The 25,159-nt window shown below is 40.0% G+C and overlaps 1 protein-coding gene across 1 annotated transcript; it reads left to right on the top strand.

Annotated features, from left to right (window-relative positions):
* Positions 1–14,619: 14,619 nt before the first annotated feature.
* On the top strand, positions 14,620–24,775 carry bmp4 (bone morphogenetic protein 4). Its single transcript, XM_005934275.3, has 4 exons — positions 14,620–14,905; positions 18,656–18,778; positions 19,423–19,787; positions 23,579–24,775. The coding sequence occupies exons 3-4, from the start codon at positions 19,430–19,432 to the stop codon at positions 24,430–24,432; spliced, it is 1,212 nt and encodes a 403-aa protein (XP_005934337.1). The 5' UTR covers positions 14,620–14,905; positions 18,656–18,778; positions 19,423–19,429; the 3' UTR covers positions 24,433–24,775.
* Positions 24,776–25,159: the final 384 nt, after the last annotated feature.

The following is a 25,159-nucleotide window of genomic DNA, read 5'->3' as shown; positions in this document are numbered from 1 at the left end:
CACAACCATGTAGCCCTAAACTCAGCAGCAATACAATACATATATGTCAGTAAGATAAAGTCTCAGCTGTTGCTTATTCATGCGCTGTTAAGAAAAGTATGTATTGCACCTTTAAAGCTCGTAGTTAAATATGGGTTAGAAGTGTTGAGGAAAAGTGAGCCTCAAACATTCCATATTGCTCTCCATGCATTATCACAAGTGCAGAGGCACAAACACATGCACACGGTCACAGTGCTACTCCATTCATCATCCAGCCTTCTCTAACTAGCCCAGATGGTTCCTGTCTCTACTAGCCAGTGGACACAAAACACATTTAAAAGCAGTGATGTCACATCCATGCTTGCATTGTGTGGTTTTACCTTACAGAACCCATTCTCATCATTCCATGATGAAAGGTGACCACCCGCCATTATTTGGTTTTCAACAGATGCAGGCAATAATAAGATCTGCCGAGGCTCCAATGGTTAAAGTTTTCTTAAAGCCTCTAAAACGTTGTGGAGTCCCACATAATCAAGCCCCAAAAATACACCACATAAACAGTGAATTTCTGTGTTTTTTTCCCCCTCTGATGTCATCTCCTGCTCTTCTTGCCAAGGAGGGTGCAGCAGCTTCTGTAAATGTTTGTTGTTCTTTTGTCAACAACCCCTCTTGAGAACCTTGTATTCAAATATGTTTGCTAATTTGGTATCGTGCCGAAGTGACACGAAGGTGGATCAACTAAATTTAAGCATGAGTCAGCCAAGTGTATGTACTACTGATTACACAATGGAAGGAGATTAAATCTTTACTGGAAAAAATGACAATTTTGTTCTTCTCTGCCATCCTTTAGCAACCCCGCTGAAGTGTCTTTGAGCCTGCGGGGGCAAAAAATTAAAAGAAAACATCTGATATTCTAAACACAGTCCTGGATCTTCTTTGTTGCAGCTTTCGTTTTGCGATGCACCAAATGCTTTCAGATTGCAAAAGTTCTGAACTGTAGGCAGGGCAGTTCAGCAACCAGACTTCTACTATGAAGCTATGCTGTTGTAATGCATGCAATGCGCGGTGCTGAAATATGAAATGCATTCCCTGAAAATGATGCCCTCTGGATGGGAGTATTTGATGCTCTAGAATCTGAGTATATCTTTAAGCACTGATCGTGCATTTCCACATGTGCAAGCTTCCAATTTCATAGGTGCTAATGCACCATCATACCATCAGAGATGCAGGCTTTTGAACTAAGTGCTGATAACAAGCCAGATAGTCCCTCCATCTATAAGATGTGGTGGGGGCATGTTATCCAATGTTATCCAATGTAATGGGACCACTTTGCTTTGTGGATAAATATGTTTCTGGATCACGTTTAGGTCTTGTTTCTTGGCAGATTGAACCATGTTTACAGACAATTTCTGAAAGTGTTCCTCAGCCCGTGCAGTGATTTCCATGACAGAATCAGGACTGTTTTTAATGCAGTGCCACCTGAGGGGGCCCAAAGATCGTGAGCATCCAATATTGATTTTTGGCTTCGTCCCTGATGTCTGATCTTTATGATGTTATGTACTGTAGATGATGAGATATTCAAAGTCTTTGTTGCGGAACTTTATTCTACATTGTTCCCAACTTTTTTTAGACATATTCCTGCCATCAGATTCAAAATGAAAAATTTCTCCAATACATTTTTTATATGTTTTCTGTGTTCTATTGTGAATAAAATATGTTTTTGCAATTTGCAGATCATTTCATTTTTATTTAAATTTCACACAGTGTGGCAGCTTGATTTGGAATTGGGGTTGTGCTAAATTTTTGACTAAAGGAAAAATGACAAAGACACATAATCCAGCAGTCTTTTTGTACCAGAGAGAAGTACGAAGTGTGATTGGACAATTAAAATAAATCATACCTTATTTCACTAGCTGGGCCCACGTCCTCATTTTAGGTTTGACAGCATTTTAGTAGGTAAAGGTGAATGATTGGACATGAACTGAGCTGCGGTTTGAGGAAGAATTAAATTTCCTCTTATGGGTCATCACCTTCAGTGCACCACTTCCGCCACTTATTCTGTTTTTAGTTTTTAGCTTTATTGAAGTTAAATTCAGATTACCTGAAATTGTGTGTCTACAACTCCTTCCCTTTTAAGTTGAATTTCATTTAGGTAAGAGGATGAGGTACTGGTGTGGACAAAAAAAAAGAAAAAAGAAAAGAAAATCCTGCATTTTCAGCATAGTGTAAGTGTGCATGTTGATGAGATGATGAAACGCATAACATTTCTGCTTATTTTCTGCTGCAGTCATTACAGAAGCAGTTTGTGTTGATAGCCCTGCAGCAGAAGATGGTTCTTAGCACACAATCCCCCCACCCCATGGTATGATCCAGGTTCCTGGAGAGGAAACTGGAGGAGTAAGGCAACAAATTTGGCAGCAAACCCCAAACCAACCACTGGCATGTTTAGGTAGCTGCCATGGTAACCAGTGTTATCCCACAATAGATTTTTTTTTTTTGCACCTACAGCTCCAGAAGAGTAAAAGCAGCTTGGTTTAAAAGGTGTCGGTTGCACAACAATGAGGAAGGGAGGGAGGAAGTTTCACTTGCATTCACTGTTTTTCAGATTTGTAGTTGTGTTCTGGTTAAGATCAAATTTTGGAGAAGATGTTTATACATATCTTTTTTAGATCCTGCTCCCGGATATCCACACACACATAAATAAACAAAACATTTCAAATGAGCCCTCATGTACAATTAAAGTGAGCCAAACCACTAAAGACAACAACACATGGAATAACACGGACACATGTATCATTACTCTGGCTAATATCACTAAAACTGTGGTATTTTTATTTAACTTTTTTCCAGCAAGCTTTTATTTTGTGGCTTGGACGTGAGCACATTTGGCCTTTTGTTAAAGGAATACGATGTTTGCATGCGTCAATACAGAAGTGACATATTTGTGTTTCCTGGATGATAAAGGGTTATTGATGTGCGCACAAACACACAATCTTTATAAGTTAGATTTTCCAAGAAAAGGGACTTTGCAGAAGTTTTTTTTTCTTTGAGATCCTGGAAAAGAACATCCGATTCACAAATCGACGTTATTCCTTATAAAAGTAAGGCTTTCATTTAAAAGAATTACACCCTAGGGAAGCTAGTTTCTTACACATAAAAAAAGCTCACCACATACATACTACTTACCGTTCTGTACTAATAGAGGAAAACAGGAAACGTTATAGAACCATTATAGAAAAAAAATGAACGCCCGTCTCACTGATGTCAGTGAAAGTTTTAGAAACTTTTGATCTTCATTTAAATTCCTTGTCAAAGGATTTGTTTAAAATTACCATTTGGAGAGGAATCGTTTATTTGAAGAATTTCACTCAGGATTCAGAGTGAATCATGGCACAGAAACAGCACTGGTGTAGGTTACTAAGGTCCCAACCCTAGGCCTGGTTCTTCCTGTTAATAGGGAGTTTTTCCTTCCCACTATTGCCAAGTGCTTCCTCGTTGGGGGTCATCTCAGTGTTGGGGGTTATTGTAGTCTTTATCTTACAATATAGAGTATTGAGGTGACTGTTGTTGTGATTTGGTGCTACATGAATACAACTGAATTGAATTAATACAAATTCCATTAACTTGGAAAATCTTGGAGAACATTTTCTTTAACTCACAAAGCTCCCAGTTTGGGATTGAGAGACAGACACTGATCCTAATTTTAAGATTAAACTTTCATTTTAATGAAACTTATGTTTACAGCTGGATCCGGTGGTCTAAATGTGGGGATTCTTGCACTAATATTGTAGGCTCTTTACCTTACATTATATAACAACTGTACCTGGTATAATATGAAGATAACTGGATTGAGTTGAGGTGAGAGGATGGACCATCTCTGCCTAAGTCGCTGTATTTTTGAGATCATCAGCGGCAGCCCTAATGCAGATGGAGTACACAAAAACGTACTACTACTCTTAATGCTCCTGACTCATTTTAGAATCACCGACCCATTGTTTATTTATTTATTTATTTTACTGTCCACGGAAAATTTGTGTCATGTCAACCAGCCCCAGTGGTTAAGCACAGAGAGGAGAAAAATGTGGCTTCAGTTAACTGGATCCATTAAGATGTCTCCGAAACTCCAGCGAATAAATCTGCCCGCTTTGTCCTCCTCTCTTTAGCTTTATTTTTGTTTCAGTTATGTTTGTTTGCAGAGATTGGAGCATCTCTTTACTACACAACCAAACTCCCTCTCATGTTCCATCGCGCTTGCGTTACAGGCTCCTCAGAAGCTTGCTTTCACCCTAAAGCTTGATTTGACATGAAAACAAGTAATATGACTAAGCACGTATTTAAGAGCTTCCCAGCACTCAACAACTCAGCTTACATCCGGCCTCATAAATTTCTGACTCGCGCTACACAAAAGGATGCTAGAAGTGCAAACCGTAAATTTAAATCAGGAAATTCAAACATCACCTTATGCTTAATTCCCAGCTGGGATTCAGTTCATCATCATCACAGATGTGGCATTCCTATTCTGTAGGCTTGATGCTTTTTTTTTTTTAGTACTAAATGAAATGCTAATTCGGTATCATGAGCATGGGTGCAGTTATTTTCCTGTGAGTGAATCGTCCTGTTGCCATAAATAGTCAGTAGCACAACTAATTTGTGTCTGAAAATAGCTCCCCTGCAGATTTACTATTTACTCATGATTGGGTAATGTTTGCTAAAACATACAGTGTTATTTGCTTTTTAAATTTGTAGTCTGCATTTAAAGATTGAATCTTTACAGTAGAAAAATGTGCTGGGAGTGAGCGCAACAGCAGGCTAAGAAAGTGGAATGAGCCCTGCCACAGGATCATGTGTCTTTGCATTCATACTGTGCAGTATGCTATGTTAGCCAGTCTGTGTGAGTGTATGTGGGGCAAACTGTATCCCACCCCTGAACTTCAGCTCTCAAATCAAGGCCCTGAAAGTAAACACTGCACTGCCAGGGGATCTTGTTTATCAAATCTGCAATTGCACTCATAGAGCAAAATGACCTACAATTACAGGCCCAGCTAGAAATTAAGTTTTCAGTCAGCCATCCAGAAAAAGATCATAGGATATCCTACAAAAGAGAATTCTTCAGTAGTCCTCCCCTTCTCCTTGTACCTTTTTTCCTAAAATTCCATATCCTATGACTGCTTAAATAACTTGCTTTTTATGTTTCTGTGTATTTGCAAAAAGGGTTTATATAGCTTCACTTCACACTGACATGATGTTTGAGAATGTTTATGTCACTTTATGGTGATATTTGTAGAATTTCCTCCCAAAGCAACCACAACAGGCTGATGCTTCCAAGCATCAGAGCTTTGTTGCCACTGGCTTCGCCAAGATATTCCGACCGCTCCTAAAACGTCAGCAATTCCAGCAAAAGCAATTACATGCTGCTGCCCCCAAAGTAAAGTTGAAAGGTTCTCTCTTTAAAGTGTGTAAAAATCCCTTTTGGTTTAGAAATATGGTGCTGGGTGGAACCTGGAGGCTACTCTGCTCTAACACAAGCGTGTGGCACGAGCATGCAACATACTGGTTCTCACAGAGAGATCATAAATGGAGCAGATCCCAAAACCTGGGTTACAGCATTCCTGGATCTCTAAGCAGTGCGGTGACCTAATCGCCTCACCACCTACTTCCAAATCCCAAGCAGCAAGCCAGACACCCCTGAGAGTAACATCTGACTGCACCATGAAATATTACGTCAGGAGTGAGTCATTGGAGACTGAGCCTCACTCAGCCTTATAAACTCACAAACACAGGGGCTTTGCTCAGACTAGATTAAACTGGTGAATATACTGTATCACTGAAAGGAAATGTATCATTTCTAGCTTCCACACTTTTCAGATAAGGTCCAAAATAAGCGTTGTAACCATCCAGTGTCACGTTACATGAGTGAATAAGTCGATCGCAAATACATTTCTTTGACATGCTGCACTATGATTCAACATCCAGCTTTTGTGCACTGTTGACATTGCAAACAAATTCACTTTGACAAATATCCAAGTTTGATAAACAGATCGGTCTCTCCTAATAAATCAATTGATGGTGCTTTTATTAGTGTTTTGACATATCAGTCAAGCACATAATCAGTCAGTGAGCTGACTACCCAACATCTGCAGATTACTTGGAAAGTAAAGCCGTGGCTAGCAACCAGTAGTCCACTAAACACTTTGACCTGCGAAACATATAATCAGGAACTATTTTTTTGGAACAAGATACTAAAATACACAGATAAAAATCATGTAAACAGACGAAATATTACAAAAGAATTTCTTAACTGATGGCATGAACAGGCCTGTAGGGCAAACCGAAAAGAAGCTTTAAATATTTTGTCCACATTTAGAAGAAAAATGTTGTGAGTCCAATAGTCTGTTAATATTAACATGGATCAGAAATGATTATTTGCTAAACTAAGAACATTAATCACAGCTTAATATTTGGCAAAAATGCCCCAAACTGTTAAGATTTAGATTTCTTCACAGACAAAGAGGTGAATACTGATCTCTAGTAAGAACAAAAGTTGACATTTAGTCTCTTTTTTAACCAAAACAAACCAGAAACAGTTCAGGAAATGACTTGGACAGTGTGTTTATTTGCCCAGAGTAAGCTGTAATAATGAGTAAGTCTAGCTATTTAACTTACAGCAACAGCCTACATTAGTAGAAGGTCTTTACCCTAGTATTAAGAAACATACAATGCTGTGCAAAATTCATAAACCACTCCTCATTTATTTACACTCTGGATCAAAGGAGCCAGACTTTTACTTACTTACTTACTTACTTACTTACTTAAAAGTATTTTTAAAGTGGTCTTGAGCAATAGTTTCTTTTCTTCCCTCTCCCTTTTTTTTTGTTTTTGGTATGTCACTTAAAATTGAGCTATGAATCATCTAAACATTAAAAAGGCACCTAACTCAAGGGATAAACCAGTGTTGTGTCTACACATAACAGACGATTAGCAAACAACCAATTTATTCTGTATTTTTAGGCACTTTTTCATGAGCAGCCTGTTGCAGAAACACATCTTATCATACGAGCTTCATTTATAAAGCTCTTTAAGATAATAAAAAAAGTGCTGTGCACAAGAATGAATAAATAAATACACTGAAAAGTAAAAACAACACCAATAAAAACAATGCGTCTTCCTGAGTTGAAGACTAAAGAGTACAAATGTGTTTGAAGATGAGCTGTACTAAGTCCAACATAATGTGTGTTGCAGTAATATAGCTAAGACCTAATAAAGGCATATATTACTTTCTGAAAATGCTGCCTAGAATTAAATGAAAGAAGCTAGACTTATTCATGCAGTATTTAAGAGAGAGAAACATCCCTCTGCTTTAATGACACATTGATCTGATTGTCATCAGCATAGCAGTGAAAGGTGATTCTATGCTTTCTAAGAATGGATACAAGTAGAAGTAGATAAAGTACAAAAAGCAGTGGCCCTTAAATTGAGCCCTGTGGAACCCCGTGTAGCAGGGGAGTGGAGGAGGAATCAGAGCCAGCAAGGCTGACAGAAATCCTTCCAAAGCACACCCACGGATACTCTCAAGATGCTGTAAATGAAATACCAGGTCCATGTATCACAGTTAGATCAAGCAGAAGAAAAATCACGTAGTCACCAGAATCAGATACCAGGAAAATATCATTAAAGACCTGTAACAGTGTAACTTTGTGCTAGGAAGGATTTCAAACCTCAGGAGATCATGCTTTTCCAAAAAAACAAAAGTCTTCAACTGAGTATAAACTATATTTCCCAAAACTTTTGAAAGAGAATGCAGCTTAGAGATAGGGCATTTGTTCAATTTCTTCAACTGAATCTTTTTTAGGTAGCACAGTTTGACAGGCTCAAAATAGTATTTTAGCACCACCAAGGTAATTCCCAAAGAGTTATTTGCAAAAAAAATTTAAAAAAGGGTGTGCGTCCCAAAAAATTTGAGGAAACTGGACAAGTGGAGGACAACAGAAAAAGCGTGGGGCCTAAAAACTATCTACAGCAGATGAAAAGCATCTGAAAATCATGTACTTGTGAAATAGATACCCAGCAAAGATTTGGCACAGGACCTGCGAGATGCATCTGGCCCTTTAGTTGATCCATCTACTGTTTGAAAAAGCCTCATATAAAATTGTCTCAGTGCCTGTCAAGAAGTTATCCTTAAGAAGACAAGACAAAGACAAACAGACAGGAAAAGCTGGGGTGTGAGAAATTACACAAATCAGTAGTACCAGTTCTCATGGAGAGATGAATCCAAATGTGTAATTTAGGTTCAAATAATCAAAATCAAATCAAATCACTTTTATTGTCACATTACATCATCACAACGTTGTCAATCATCAATAAGTGAGTGTCTACAGCCATCTGTAAAACACGGTGAAGGCTCTGTTATGGTTCAGGGCTTCATTTCAGCCAGTGGTGTTGGAGATCTTATCAAGACTGATGGAATTATGAACGCAGAAAATTATGGCCAGATTTTGATCCACCGTGCAAAATCATCTGAAAGGCTTCTTTTTTCAGCATGACAGTGATCTGAAATACAAGTGATCTCTTTTACAAGTGATCTCTTTTACAAGTGATCTCTTTTACTGCCAATGCAGTAAAAGCATAGCTCGGTGGAAAAACACACAACAAAACACTATCGGTCATGGATTGCCCTTTCCAGAGCTCGGACCTCAAAATTATTAAAACAATGTGAGACCATCTTGACAGAGAATGGAAGAAAAGGCAACAAATAAAGGGAAGCTTTGACATGTCTCAGCCTGATGAGTAAAAGTGGCCACACCAATTGTTAGAAATAATTACAAGCGTGTTATGTTTACACATGTTTCAATAAATTTCTATCAACCATTTGCCTATTAAAAGATAAAGAAATGACTGTAACTTAAGACTTTTGCACAGTACTGTATCATTCGTAGATTATAAATAATTAAATGAGGTGGTGGGATTGATGTCTGAGGGTCTCTCCTACCACTGTGATCTTCACTATTTCACAACTATAGTAAACCCTCAATAGTAGTATTTGACATCTATGATGAAAAATAGAACCCAGATTCACGATAATATCGGTGAATGCAGCATTGATTACCTTTAATTTTATATTTCTTTCATTTTTTCCTTCTTTCATTTCAACACTATCATGTCTTCTTCGCCCACACAGGGATGTTAGCATATCCCAACTGCTTGGAATTCCTTCCCTCCATCTTGAGAGCACACACTGCATTTTAAAACTTGTCAGATCCTTTTAAGTTTTATTTGAAAGTATGTAATTACATTCTTAAAAGGACAACAGGTCGCCGGAGTGATTTACGCACTACATTAAATGTCAAGTTTCGAAAAGATACTGTTAACACTCGTGTGTTTTTGGAGCGAAAAGATAACAAAGTGGAAACATTTTAAATTAGAGCAGAAGCTTTGTACTTTGTACTTCACTTCTGGTAAGTTTTGAATTTTGTGTTGGTTCATTTGGGGGAGCTGCGGCTCTTCTGTGGCCCATTTATGATTTATGAGGTTAGGCTCTTTGTCACTGATAGAATTAAAGAGTAGATAGGCAGTCTGATTTGTGTCTCATTTTGATGCAGCTTTCTGCTTTCAGCCGGGGTCACTGAAGGTGGTACGTAACTTTCTGAAAAATGGATTAGTAAAGTTTTGGAAAGATCTGCCTTTCTTTTTATTATGGCTTGAGAAAGTAAAATATGGCAGCAGTTTTCTTGCTGAATGGCAACTTTGTACGGTGACCTCATAACTTGATTTGGAGAATATTACACACTCGTTCTTATCCAAAAAGAATCCTAGATATTCAGTTTTGAAACACTGGTCACAGGATCTCTCAGGGCAGTGTATCAGCCTTCTGCATCCATGTTATTTAATTATGTTCTATTCCTGGTTGATTTCCATCTATTCAAGCCTAATCTATTTTTCTCTCAAGCTCCAGAACATGACACTTGTGAAGTTCTCACCACTGGAGAATTTATTCTGCTACCTCTTTGCTTGGCCTCTTAGGGGCTGCGGTGTGGCCAAAGTCAATTCCCCCTCTCAGATTAAAGGAGTATCTTCAAGTGCCAATCCAAATGGTGATAAAAAAAGCTTTTTAATCCATTGAGAAAGTTTCCCAGCGTTACCCCCCAGAGTCCCGGCATCAGGCGTTGCTGCACTCAGGCTGTGTCTGGACAGTGTTGAAGCCCAAGTGTATCTTCCTGCACCCTGACAGAGAGAGGGAAAGGCTCAAAAAGCCCCCCTCTGCAGCTCACTTGACCAGGTCTCTTTGATAACATCTGGCAGGGGCAGGATTGCACCAGTGACAGCATGAGATGGACAGACATTAAAGTCCTCTCACTCACAGCTCCACATCATTTGACACACAGAGCCTCAATCTCATATGCCCGAGTGTCACTGATGATCTCTCTTTGTTACGGGTCTGATGATATTTTCCAGCAAGAGTGCCAATAAGAGGTGACTTGGCATGGCTTATTTTTATTGTGAACTCAAAAGGTCACTGATACTGTCTTTGCTAAAGTTTTTGTGTGTTTCTTTGTCTACAGAAGAACAAAACCCCAAGTGGGTCGGCAACTTTTTGCTTAAACATTCTTTGTAAAAGGGGAGTTGTAGGGTTTATTTAAGCATGACATCTGTTGAACGGGGTGGGCTGGAAAAGACGCTGGGCCACCTTTGTTCTCGTGAAAGAGACTGGAAGCAGTTTGGTGGGGGAAAGAAGAGTTTCAACACAGTTATCCCAGAGAGGCTCAGATCAGTTCAACATCCATCCTTCTCCATTTTCTTTTTGTTTACTTCTAGGTTCATGAGTTTACATGCCAATTCCATTACAGGGATTAAAATAGTTTGTCCAATCTATCCTCAGACTTTGCTTCCCTTGTCTGTCTCCCTCCCTGAACCCCCCACACCACTTACAGACTTTTAGGTCTCAAGGCTGGGTTAGGGGATTACAGGACAAGCAACCCTCAGCCCGAGAACCCAAAGAAGCACGAGGCAGCTGTGCTGAAGAATGTTCCAGTGAGGAATCCAAGCATTAGCAGTGAAAGCTGAGGTTTGATCAATGGCTGTGGCGCGTGTCTGCACTAGTGAGCACTTTGCAGAGCCTCTGAGGTAGAAAAAAAGAGAAAATTAAGGTGTGTTATGACATCAGGCTGGAGGTCTAGGTGCTCGGGTCACCTTTGAGCCGCTGCTGATTAAGGGCTGGTGTTCACAGGTGAGCAGCTCCGAGCAGGATTTAGTGACACAGGTAGGTGAAATCACTCCACTCTCCCAGCTTACGTTAAAACAGCAAAGCTGCTGACCTTTCCCCACAAATAGCTGCAGGCAAATGTCAGAAGATAAGTGAGCTCTTTGACCTGCTCAGTTTAGTCAAAGAAAAGAAAAACAGGGTGAACTTTCCATGCAACTTCTACCTTCCTCAATAGATGTTCGCGCTACCAGAATGCTGATGTTTTTACATGCCTGAATTTGACATTTCGGGACTTTTTTGTCATCTATAGAAAACTTTGGACTCAGAGGTGCAAGCAGTGGGAAAGCTCCTCACTGACTACCTGTGGTTCTAAGCCGCCCGCATTTGATAATCTCCTTCGTATCTGAGGAGCTCAAAGAGGCTAAACCCAGTCAACAGCTTGGAATGGGCATCCACCACATTACTTGCACTCAAGACAGTTTTGAAAGTTAACCTTTCAGTCCACTTTAGGGTGACTTGTGGTGTATTTTGGATTTTAAAAAATCCCAACTTTAATGTAAAAGGATCACAACGAATATAGTAGAATATTTTTTAAAGTGTGAATATATGTGTGTTCATACCCATACGATGAATATGAGTAAAAAATATTCTACATAGTAGTAATAATAATAATAATAATAATAAAGATCTTAGAGCTTTACTGAGACAACTGTTTTTTAATCATCTAAAAAAAATGAAATCCACTCTCATGCAGGCAAATAACATACTTTACATCTATCATATCTGACAGGTGACGTGTGCTTGAACTGTTTAACTTTTCTTTTTTCACTGGTACAGGATGGATTGAGTTTTATCTTATCTGTCCAAAATAAATTGCGCCATAATTCAGGTTTTGTTTTTATTTTTTTCCGCTTGTTTGTGTTCACTTCACTAGTTTGAAGCTTATCTTCAGTTTAAAACTTGCAATACAAAGTCATGCTGGTGTAATCTTGTTTTGATGGATGAGACAACCACAGGTTACGTACATCACCCTGATGCAGCCTTATACGTCTTTGTATCTTTGTGACCTCACAGAAACATCCTGTCCATTGTTAATTCACCTAAAAACACCGAGAGGATTATTATGTTGGAATTTCCACTGTCGAAACTGTCGAGAAGGAAACAGACTCTTTTTGTTGGTTTGTCTTTTTTTTTTTTTTTTTTTTTGCTTTAATTAATCATAAAACCTAAAGTCAAATAGAACTGAATCTCTGAATGGCAATCAACATAATGAAGAGGGCTTAAGGACTTGAGAGGAACCAGTTTAATAGCAAAAACATCTCTAAAAGGGCAATCTGTAAGATTATTCGTTTAAAAACTAATAAAAAAAAGTAAAGAATTTAAAGCTATTAACAATATGGAAAAGATGTTTGTGTTGCATTACAGACATTGTATCAGCACGGACTCATATCATTCCACAATGCAACTTTTAACTCAAGATGTGATATAATGTACCATCCAGTATTTACTTAGTCTATCGTGAGAGAGGGAATTATTAGTGTGTATTATTCTGACATGCTGTCAATCTTAATGTAAGACAGGAAGTGAATCAGAAAACTGGATTAATGTGAAAGCCATCTAGTCTGTTTTAGCCTAGCACCACTTACTACCACTTACAAGCTTGCTCACGTAATTCTGATTTCTACGCTGTGGTAGTACTTGTTGATAGAAGACTGGATGCTCTCCATGCACCTTAGAAATCAAAGAAATCGAAAATAAGGAGGCAGAATAGCACTCCTAAATATCCAGAGTGACGGCCGTGGATTTTTTTGTAAAACAATACAACAACCCCTTCCTAATTCTACCATGCACAACTTTACAAAGCAGTTTTACAGTCTAAAACTCATCCTGCACCAATGTGTGATACACAGTACATCACATGCAATTTTAACAATACTGCAACTCAGTGGGGAACCACAACCAAATGAATGCAGGTGAATCTTTTTTTTGTTTAACAACAGGAAGTTTTAAGTTACATTATACAAAGAATAATACAGTAACTGTAGTACTGTAGTAAAACTGAAACTGCACGACCTATCTGACACTCATCTATGCATTCTAACTCTTGCCAACCCTACAAACCTGTAATATTAAATATAGACTCTTGGGCACTGGTGTGATTCAAGCTGTTAAATCTTCAGTTAAAAGTGGTTAAATATGGATCAAAAAAGAAAAAAAAGAAAAAAAAACAGGAAAGAAAAAAAAGCTCTAAGTCTGACGAAAAATAAATGAGCAAGGTCTCATCAAAAAGACAAAATGCACATGTATACAGTGCATAATGCTGGAAGACTAAAATCTGGGAAAGAACAAGTGGAGATAATATTTATTAAGACTGCAAACAAACTAAAACAAATCTGTAATGTTTCTGGCACATTTTAAATGCTTTTTAAACATATACAGGAGCAGAAACGTTTTAGTCATAACACGGGGAAACGGATTTTTATCTTTTTAAGCAGCGGTTCGCCAAACGGAATCCTTCAAGGAATAATTTCAGTCATACTTTAAAAAAAACAGGACTGAAAAGAACATGATGGCTGAATTTACATCTTTTTTAGTACGTGGTATTAATTGTGATTATCTGCTTTATTAATATCATTTTCTTTATCACCGTTCCACATCCGTAGTTCTAAAATGACAGTCATTTTAAAATCATTCAGACAGATGGCCCACTGTGGGGTTAGGCAGTGATTGAAATGTTACACAAGTACATAACACGGTGATACCAGTCATATAAAATGTCTATATGTTAAATGAACCCTCTACTAAGTTTAAAGAGCACTCATGAAGTTCCGTGGAACCCCTCATCAAAAGCACTATCGAAACATGGATCCACGGCATGCGACCGTGGAATCATTTCAAATGACGATAACAATAAGAAGTGCAAGAGGCAGAAAAGCTATTTTGTAAAGTTGTACATTAGTGGGAACACATCGCTTATATCGGGGAAGCCAATCACTTTGAATACATTTCATAAATTTTGATAAAGGATTAAAGAAAAAGCCTTTAACCAATAAAAATGTACGCACGTGGCCACGTGTATATATATTTTTTTAAATACTTAAATATGCATAGCATTTTTAAAGTAGACCAGTTGTTTACATCTGCAGGTACGCAAGGCGTTTATTTATTTATTTATTTTAGGTTAGGTCACTAACATGTTGCATATGGAGACTTACCGGGCATCTGACCCGCTGGGCGTTATTTAAAGACAAAATGCAAAGTTTCACATAGTGAAAAGGGGGGGAAAGCGCAGTGAGTTGTCTTTATTTAAAGTGGAGGAGGAGGAGGAGAGAAGGGGGGGGGGGTTATCCAAGGTGTTTGAGACAGATGAGGGAGGTGGGGGTCGTGGAGGAAGGAGGAAGGAGGAGGCAGAGAGGGTAAATTGGGCGGACACATAAAAACTGCAAGGGGCCATAGATGCTGGATCATTTGAAAGCCTGCCGTCCTGCGCGCCGATCGCCCTAGTGAGCCGCACTGGAGACGAATAAGAAGCCCCGCTGCAGAGCCCGAGCGCCGGCCTTCACTCCTCTTGTCCGTTCTGAGGTGTCGCTAAAGGATTAATGAGCCAAAAAGGCGCATAATTTCTCCTTTAAGGCACATTTCGGCATTTTTTCGGCGTTACGCCTGGACTGCCTTACACCTTCCCTTTCATATTCACTTCATTCGAGGATACCTGTACCTCTACTGATGGTAAGCGCTCACCAAACAACACATTTAGACTACACACATCAAAGAGTCAACAGCGAAACTTTAAAAAAAAAAAAAAACAACAGCAACAACATACAGACACACACATCTTTGAGCAAGAGAGGCTCTCGCTGAAGTGTTGTTACTTTAAGTTTGGGTCTCTCCTTTGTGCGCATTTAAGCGACTCCGCTGAGAGTTTAAACACCGTTCCGGGATAAATGCGCGAGAATAAATGGGCATAAAAAACACTCACAGCGTGCGGAACTCATTCAAAAACCGATATAAAAGTGCATTTTGGAACGAATGGCGCTGTGATCATGGCCAAACAAGTAACAGGTTATTGTGCCCGAGACTTGAGCCGATGACAAATCAAGATGAGGTCATGTCCAAACACAGCGTCAGATTTTGCTGTTTTGTTTTTTTATGTCTTTCATTGAAATCGCCAGCGTTGCGCACGTGTATGCATTTTATAATTCAGTTTAACACTGATTAAACATCTGTAACTGCTTCTTGTCATCCAAGTATGAAGGCTCGTATGAACGATGGAGGTTGACAGATCAGAGATGAGCGATAATGAAAATAAGTTGGGGGGTTTCTCGCAAAAGATGAAGTTCATTTCATTTTACCGCACGGGTTTTGAACAATAATTGACGCATAATTGCGCCAGTTGACTGAGCTGATGTCCAGTAATGACATAATGCTTGTGAAAACATGAAATGCTAATACATTACAGCTGCAGAGTCTTGCAGATGTGAGTCCGGTTTGTTGTCCACTCACGTGTTTTTCACCTGTTTGCAACAAGTCGTTGTAAAGATAAATCCTGTCATTTAATCCGGTAAAACTGCAGCAGGGAAAATTGCGGCCTGCGGACGCCCGGTCTCCTTGGCACTCAGTTTAGTTTGCAACTCAAATTCATCTCGTGAACTGCAGAGGAGCAGAATGGCCAAATAAATTAATTTTAGAATTACTTTTACACACACATACATATATATATATATTATATATAAAGAAGTCACATGTCACTTCTGGTGATGGCTTTAATTTTTTTCGGTCATTTTCCTTGTCAGCCTCCGTCTGATTGTTCTGGGTTTTCCGTTATTAACGCACAATTAACAACACACTTTTTTTTTTAAAGAAAAAACGTGCCATTGACACTTTCCCCTTTATTTTTCAATAAAAGGAAAAAAACCCGACAGGATACATCAAAAAATCCCACACACCTCATCTTTTCCCTCAGACTTTTTGCCTTTCGTTTATAATGCCAGAGAAACATCATTGTATGTTGTAATTTCGAGCTTGAGAAATTTAAAAAATATCCCAACCTGCACATAAAATATAGAATTTTGTTAGGCTGACTGGTTAAATATTATTATTTAGCTTTGTTAATTTGGTTACTACAAAGCAAAAAAAAAAAAAGAAAGAAAGAAAGTGTGACATTTGGGGTTGTGTGTGTGTGTGTGTGTTTTCTTTACCTATTGCTCATTCCAAGAGCATGGCATTATTTTGGGACTACCATTCAAAGACATAAATGTCTTCTAATTATACAGGCAGCAACCGGAATTAAGCATAGACATTGCCACTGATCAATCAATAAGTAGAACCCTGTGACTAAAATGATAAAATCACTGTTCCACAGTGACCTGTTGCTCTCCTCCCTCTCTCCCTCCCTCATTCCCATCCTCCCTCCCACCATCACTGTTAAATTCCTCAGGAAACACATCTGAAGAGCCATGTGCATAGTCTGATCACATTATCTCTGGTCAGAGAGAGACAGAGAGAGAGAGAGAGAACGAATGAGAGAGGCCAAGGGGGATCAAGCAAAGCCAAGGGCAGTTTGACTGCTGCAGCCTAATTGCAGCCTGGTCTGCAACGGTTGCTGCAAAATGTATTTCTGTCACTTAGTGGAAAGCTTTTCTGTGTGTCCAGCTTTGTTTTATAATCTCATGTTGTTTTCGTTTGTTTGATTGAGAGGGCAATAAATGACTGCACGTTTATGATGAGTGCAGAGGTGTGGGCGGCGATTTTGTTGCTGCTGTTGTTGTTTTTTTAAGAATTTGGTGTAAAACTATTTCTTATCACTCTTAGTGAAAACAGGCCAGTAAACACGAGCACACTGGCTTGACAGACACAGAGCTGAGCGTTACTCCCTGTCTGCCTTACATCTTCTTTCATCATCATCACACCATTTTGAGTGTGTCTGTTTTAGCCTGCAGCTTTGTCAGTGGCTGGTTACAGTTACAAGATGTTCTGTATGGTCAGTGTTTTTGAGTGCTATGAATCCCTGTAATCATGGGAGAGGCCCTCTCTGTACAATGAACGTTTGTTGTCAGAGATGTACACACACAGACTCTCTCACACACACACATTTATCCCCTCACCCCATGGGTAATAGAGCTGATCATGTTCTGAATCCTCCTCACTCTTTTTGCTGCAGTTCTCACGAACATGCAAATGGTGGCACACACTTATGCGGACACGCACGTCAATGCATGCGCTGTGTTTTGCAGTCGTGCGCGCGCACACTGCATGTCACCCTCTCTTCTTGCACAGTGGATCTTGTGTCATGACCGAGAAAAGGAGGGTCAACCGGAGGTCAAAGTCTAATACCGTTAGGGAAATAGATCCTAGATTGCATGTATAGTGAGGCATGCAGGAGGCAAGTTAATCACATAGATATGAAGCCAGGCATGCTAGCAAGCTGAAAAACACAAACTGTATGTGACACACGCACACACACGCAGATAGAGTGTGAGCTAATATGCATCCTCACTGTGCAGTAATTCTTGGTTGTGCTCCAGTGGAACAAGATCCAAATGATGACCGAAGCCTTGTGTCACTTTGGAGTGTTTGTTCCATGATGCTGTTGTTGTGGTCACTTAAAATTCAGTAACCTTGTTAGTGCGATTCAGCAGCACTTAACACTTCAAATGAGGTGTACAAACTGAATCATTTGATCCATGTTGTTCTTGTTAAACCTGCCTGTTAAAGCTCTGACTTTTCCCTTTTTGGAAAGTGGTTCTTTTTTGTGTGTGGAAGTGTTATATATATTTTTTTAAATTAGTCTTCTAGAAGCACATTCTGCTCAGTATATCATGCATACATCAGTGGTGAATGTACTACTGTATGTACAGTGTTATCAAAGTAGAGAAGTCCTGCCATCAGAGTCACAACCCATGTGAGCTCTAAAATGGAAGAGAAGCTCTTCTAAGAAGAATCTGTTTAGTTCCTTGTCTAAAATAGGTCAACTCAGTCGCTTGGAGGGGTAAAGGCTGAGTGGGTTTTCAGTTTTAGTAAACCAACAGCCCTCTTATCTTGAATAAAGAGTTTGCTAATTGTGATCAGACTTGTTTTGTGCTCTGTGGGTTCTGACGTTTTTCTGTTGAACCTGGCGCTAATCAGATTTTTAGCTTGTCATTAATGTAAAGTAGGAAGCTGCTTTTCAAATGGGTGTCTCTGAAATAGATGTAAGTGTTGAATAAGTTGTATTTTCTTACCAAGGTGGGTGTCAAGCATTAGGTATCTGCTGTCTGTGTTGTAGCACATGCCTACTTACATTCCACTTACAGCAAATAGCTAGCTTACCCACCAGCCAAAATGATAAGCCTTAAAGAGACACTGGGTCTCTCTCTCACCAATAAACACACACATACACAAGCTCCTGTGCTACTCTTTGAAGAAATGCCATGTAACAACCTCAAGTGTTTGCAAGTGTCAGTTCACAATATCCCTGTGTTTTTTGTCTTCATCTTTCAGGAACAGGGTCACTTCAAAGTTCTCCTGCAGCCACCCAACGCCACCTGACATTTCCTAGAAGAACGGGTCCATTGCCTGCTCCCAACAAACATGGACTGTTTCCCCATGCTTTATTTTCTGTCGGTAAGTAAGTGGGCCATGCCATTTCAATTTGCGGCATGTGACACGCTGCTAAATCTTGCATCTCCCTTCTCTCTGTCTGCTGACTCACTCATTTATGTGGCGTCTATCCAGACTTGGACTGAAGGTCCCTAAGGGGTGTTGGGCGAGCCACGTGCCTGAGGAAGAGCTTTTTCTTATAAGTGTGTGGCACAATGTCCCAGGTTTGGGCCATGGTTTGTTTGAGCAGAATGTCTTAAGACCGAGACTTTTTATCAAGTTAAGAATTTGCTTAGACCCCAGGGCTGCCTCTTTTATTTGTCTAATTATAGTGGAGGAGACAAGGAGGAAGGGAGATAGTGGGGAGGAATGGCCCTGAGATTCCATTCAAAAAAAAAAAAAAGATGGGTTCTTGAGCTAGCTGTTTACCTTTGGAGGATAAAGATAAACTCTAAATGGTCTATCTGATCGGAGACTACTTTACTGTAAACAAGGCAGACTGGACTATTGAAACTAATTAGTCTGCCTTTAGTGGGAACATTTATACAAGAGAAAATAATGGTGTTTTGGATGGAGGGTAAGACAAATCTTATAGCTGCCTTTATATCTGCTCTATTTAGCCCTTTTTTAATCATTTATCTTCCTGTTCCATCTGCTGCTCTCACCAGAGACATCATGATTCCTGGTAATCGAATGCTGATGGTCATTTTAATATGCCAAGTCCTGCTGGGAGAGAGCAACCATGCTAGTCTGATACCTGAAGAAGGAAAAAAGAAAGTACCTGGCCTGCAGGGTCGTTCGGCCGCTCAAAGCCATGAACTGTTGCGGGACTTTGAGGCCACGCTGCTGCATATGTTCGGCCTCAAAAGGCGGCCGCGGCCCAGTCGGTCAGCCACTGTGCCCCGCTACCTGCTGGACCTTTATCGGCTACAGTCGGGTGAGGCTGAGGAGGCCGGAGCGCACGACATTGCTTTTGAGTACCCAGAAAGGTCAGCCAGTCGGGCCAACACTGTGAGGGGCTTCCACCATGAAGGTAAGCAAAAAAAATAGGGGGTTTTCGCATCACATGAACTCCAGAAAAACAATTTTAAGGAGCACAAAACTGAAAGAAGGAATGTCATTAGTAGGAGGAGAGATGATAAATACAAGTGTCAGCACACAAACCATTACACCACTCTTACAGCAAGGTCGCTGTTGCCAAGCATTCCAATAGTTTTGGTGGTAATGCAGTGCGCTGGCATGGGTGAGGTTTACTTAGTATTCGGGGTTTTAAAAAAAGCACATTTCCGACATCCCTTGAAACATGATTGTAAGAGTGCTCCACCCATCTCACCATAACCAAGGAATCTAAGGATGTGGTCACCAAACACTGTCTACAGAGGGGCAAAAAAAAATCTGCTAGACAAGCTCTCAAGAGCCTAATTTGACAAAGCTCTGTGTGTTTGGTTAGCAGCTGAAGTAAAAGCATACCTCCATATTACTGACTTACACTTCTCACCCCACCCAGGAGAACACGGCTTTAAAAAGCCCGTTCTTGGACGGGAATTGTAGTGTGCTCCTCTCTCATGTCTCCAGTTTATATGGAGGGCTCTTTTAGAAGGACCTTCTTCAACGTACAATTATCTTTAATGCTACTCTGCAGACTTCTAAATAAAGCCCCTACTGCCAACAATGTGGGTGCTGAGAGCAGATGCTCGCAACTCTTTGGCGAGATGGAAAAATGGCCTCAAAAAGCTGGTGTGATAGACAGAGTGGAACATTAGAAGGGTTTCTGTTTATTGTGACTGATCCGTTTTAGCATCAAATGCAGAGGTTTCTCTGGGCTTGGAGAAAGTCCAGTTTGAGTGATCTGTGAAACGTAAGCTGAGTTTGAAAAGATAATGTGTTTGGAAAAGAAAGAAAATGATGTATCACTGTTAGTCAGCAAGGAACTCAATTGTACCATGGATAACTGAGAAAACTGGGAATAATTTATGGATAGAGAGGGGAGTGAGGAAGGAGGGATGAGTCAGCCTTGCCAGACGTGTTGCTAAGGTAGCGCACGGCCACATGAACTCAAATGGTAGCGTAGCAAGGCTAGCAAGAAAAGGAAGCGCACCACCGCTAGTACAGGAACTTCTGCATGTGATGCAATGTGAACACGCGCACATGTGTGCTTGTGCATCGGTTTCTACTCCTCTACAAGCATTTACCCTTCTTCTGATTTACTAAACTATGTTAATAATATGCTCTGAAGCCTTAAGAGTGGCAGTTCTCGCTTTCATGGCAGCGCCATTGTGTGATGGTATGACTCAGTTAAATGATCTGTCCAAAACATAGGGAGGCACTGCAGCCTGCAGCAGATGGATGATTATGTGAAGAGACATGTTTATAGGCAGGTTAAACTGTGTAACCTCTAACCTTGAATTCAGATGGCACGTTTATTGACTGGGTCTAATTGATGGCATCTCTTTGTTTTACATAAGTTACGAAGTGTGTTAGTGCCCACTTCAAATCTGATTTGGTTGAGGATTTGAATACGCACCGCGTCTTCTCGCAACACCTCCTTTCCCACCGGCTTCAGATAAATTGAGATTCTCCTGTACTGTCTGACTCCTTAATGATTATTCATGATGAAAATGATAAATGTCTTAAGTGAATAAACTGCAGAGCTAATCAAAAACACAGCAGGTTTTAATAATGAGAACCACCTGGGTAAGATTAGGGCCTGGGTGTGAAATAACAGGGGTGGATTGAGCAGGAAAATAGTAGACACAACATTCCTTTCCCCAACAATGATGATCTTGCCAGAAATCTGCAGACTGTGCGTGGAATAGGGAGCCTCCACTGTGTTTATACTGTAGCTGTGGTACGTTAATCACCACCCTCCTTGTAATGCATGTTTCAGCAAAGTGCTCAGAGAAAGGCATTGAAAGAAGGGCAGGATAATCCTTAAAGATAGATAAGAAAACACGGACGATATACATTTATATTCTTGAATACCCTGGAGGCCTTTCAAAGTAAACATATTTCCAGTGTACAAAATGATAGCTTTATACAAAGAAATGGTTTTATATCTAATCATTTTTAAGAAAGCATACAATGCTTGCACAGTATACAAAAAAAACCTGAGTGCACCCCTGTTCAAAATCCTTTAAATGTGATGAGTCAAAATAATTCCAAAAAATCCTAAATAATACAGCTGAAGTACAATACACACCTGTGATCACTGATAAACCTAATACCCGAAACAAAAAATGAGTATGCTTGTGATTTCCAATTAGGCTGCATGTATTTACTGTCTGTTTGAGCCTCTATATGAAAAAAGAATTGCCAGAAGAATTGAAAAAATATGATTGTGAGACTTCACAAACACACTTAAACATTCGTAATTAGGGGCTATAACCCACCGCTAGAGCCACAGTACCCAACTCCTAAAATGACACCAGGGACAGAGAGCTGCTTGCACAATCTAGCATCAGACTTGTCCAGAGAAATGATGCATGCCAGTAAAAAACAAAAAAAGAACAAAACAACAACCTTGCTGGCTCTCCAGCACAGATCTGCAAGACTGAACTTGGTGCATATCACAGTGATGATTTTGGGAGCATATTATTTGGTTAGATAAATCCAGGATAAACAATTCCTGGAGAAATTGCATTGTAATTGCTGAAAGTTGCTGCAGCCCTTCTGCACACGCATCCAGCAACAGGCTGGGATCAGAACAAACCGTTCAACCCTGTGGTTAGTGGACAATCTTACTTTACCGCCTGAGCCATGGCAGCCACAAAGATATTCACCAGAGTTCTTCATGTTTAACTTTCTCTGAGTTTGCTGCACAGAGTGCCATTAAAAGAAAAACACATAAGATGCTTAAGGCATACTAATATTGATCAGTCATTTAAACTGCAGTCAGCATAAACCTGAAAAAGCAAAGACAAAAAACTACAATGCATTGCTATCCTGCAGGTCTCACTCTCCATCCTAAGTGCGTTCCCAACAGATAAGCAAAGCACTTTCCGCTGAGTAATATTTAACTGACACGTCAAACCCTTTTGTTAAACGTGAAAGCCTTTTCTAACCCATTCATCTCCGACATACTACCACTGTTATCACTGCTGTCTTCATACAACGTCACCTTACCTGAGCAGGTCAGAAAGATGTGACTCGCCAAACTCTGCTATCACATCCTTTGACTCTCAGGGATTCCTCGTAGGTTTAGTAGTGACACTAAACAACAAATATCCACCAAACAAAATCACCAAAAACATTGAAAGACTGATGTGATGGGAACCAAACTCGGAAATCTTTGCACCCTAAAGTGACACTTTGATGTCACATGCGCTTTTCAAAGAGCTGTCAAGGTGCCTCACTCTTTAACTTTACAACTTCGCATTTTGTTGAAGAACTTGCATTTGTCTGAAGAAAAATCGCATTCTGTCTGCTTATTGTGGTTACTTTGCAGAAAGATGCTGGAAAATTGCTGCCTACCCTAGCTTCAAAACCTAGTAACATTCATTTCATCCTGTCACTGGCAACTGGTAATAACAGGATTATGCTAGAACTCACTGATACTGATATAAATATTACAGAAAAAGTATAAAATGTAAATGGTGGTAGTCAAACATGTAGTGACTTTTGATAACATATAAAAGTAAACATTCTGCTGTTTAACTGAGGAAATGACTGTAAACTTGTGCAATTTTGAATCAAGATATTGCACATATTTTGTACCCTTGCTATTTTTGCCCTTGCTCAGGATGTATAAGTCTATTTTACATAGTCTCAAAATTATTGAGTTTCTTAGTTAAGCTTGCAATAAATATTTTATTTGCTGTATTTCAGAGCACATGGAGCAGCTACATGAGCTGGATGACAGAGGACCCATGCCCATTCGTTTTATGTTTAACCTCAGCAGCATCCCAGAGGACGAGCTTCTGTCTTCCGCAGAACTGAGGCTCTACCGTCATCAGATTGATGAGGCCATTGCTGATGCCATCTCAGACGACCAGGCACTTCACCGAATAAACGTGTACGAGGTGCTCAAAGCCCCCCGACCTGGGCAGCTTATCACACAGCTACTGGATACGCGGCTCGTGCGCCACAACGCGTCGCGCTGGGAGAGCTTTGACGTCAGCCCCGCCGTGCTGCGCTGGACTCGTGAACGACTTCCCAATTACGGGCTGGCTGTGGAGGTTCTGCACCTCAACCAGACTCCACGCCACCAGGGCCGACACGTTCGCATTAGCCGCTCGCTGCACCAAGAACCCGGTGAAGACTGGGAGCAGCTACGCCCCCTCCTGGTAACCTTTGGTCACGACGGAAAGGGTCATCCGCTGACTCGCCGGACCAAGCGCAGCCCGAGACAGCGGGGCCGTAAACGCAACCGCAACTGCCGGCGCCATGCGCTGTACGTGGACTTCAGCGATGTAGGCTGGAATGACTGGATAGTGGCGCCTCCTGGTTACCAGGCCTATTACTGCCATGGGGAATGCCCCTTTCCTCTGGCAGATCATCTGAATTCAACCAACCACGCCATTGTTCAGACACTGGTGAACTCTGTGAACAACAATATTCCCAAGGCCTGCTGTGTGCCAACAGAGCTCAGCGCGATCTCCATGCTCTACCTAGATGAACATGACAAGGTGGTCCTTAAAAACTACCAGGAAATGGTAGTGGAGGGCTGCGGCTGCCGCTAACGCACAGACGTACTAAAGTGTGGGCTTGGACTGCGGCACTGAAAAAAGCAACACGGGCGCTAACAAATCGGAAGGTCTTTACTCCCAAAAATGTTCACTTGGACCCTTATTTATAACTTTTATGAGGTGTATGTTTGTCTCACTTTTTTTCTTTGACTATATCATATATTTTGACAAAATATATATTTATATCTACATATTAAAAATAAATAAATAAAAATAAATCCTTATTTTAAACATAAAAAAGCTGTACAACTTTTCATAATGTACATTAGATTGTATAAGGTTTTTTTGTTTGTTTGTTTTGTTTTGTTGAAAAATAGTAAAAACTCTAAAAAGTAAAGTTTATTTACTGGTAATATTTATTGCTTTCATATTATATATAGAAAAAAATAAATAAAAATATGAATTGCTTCCAGTAACACATTCAGTAATATCAAATGATGCATCCTTTGTGTATTTGCATAAATTAGAGCACTGAGTGAATTTGTTACAATGGTGAATTGTATTGGCTTTAATTAAGACGTTCGACATCAATCTGATTATTTTGAAAAGGCCCTCAAAACAAAATCATAAAGGTAAAAACGTCATTGTAAAGTATATGTAATAGAAACAAAAAGGAGTTAATAAAAACTACAATCTGACCTTAAATCTCCCATTACTTTTGTAATTTGGATTTAAACATGAGGCTGAAATTTCTCCCCGTGGCACGTTAATTGCGGTGTAA

This window comes from Haplochromis burtoni, unplaced genomic scaffold, assembly GCF_018398535.1.
Source record: "Haplochromis burtoni strain Fernald_Lab_line unplaced genomic scaffold, NCSU_Asbu1 Contig_89, whole genome shotgun sequence".
In the NCBI taxonomy this organism is placed as follows: domain Eukaryota; kingdom Metazoa; phylum Chordata; class Actinopteri; order Cichliformes; family Cichlidae; genus Haplochromis; species Haplochromis burtoni.
The sequence above is the reverse complement of the archived record's forward strand: the minus strand, read 5'-3'. Positions and strand labels throughout refer to the sequence as shown.

Excerpts from the sequence above, each read along its gene's own strand:
- bmp4 (XM_005934275.3), top strand. The coding sequence starts at position 19,430 with ATGATTCCTGGTAATCGAATGCTGATGGTCATTTTAATATGCCAAGTC. Across the intron at positions 19,788-23,578 it reads GAGGGGCTTCCACCATGAAG|AGCACATGGAGCAGCTACAT; the intron begins GTAAGCAAAAAA and ends GCTGTATTTCAG.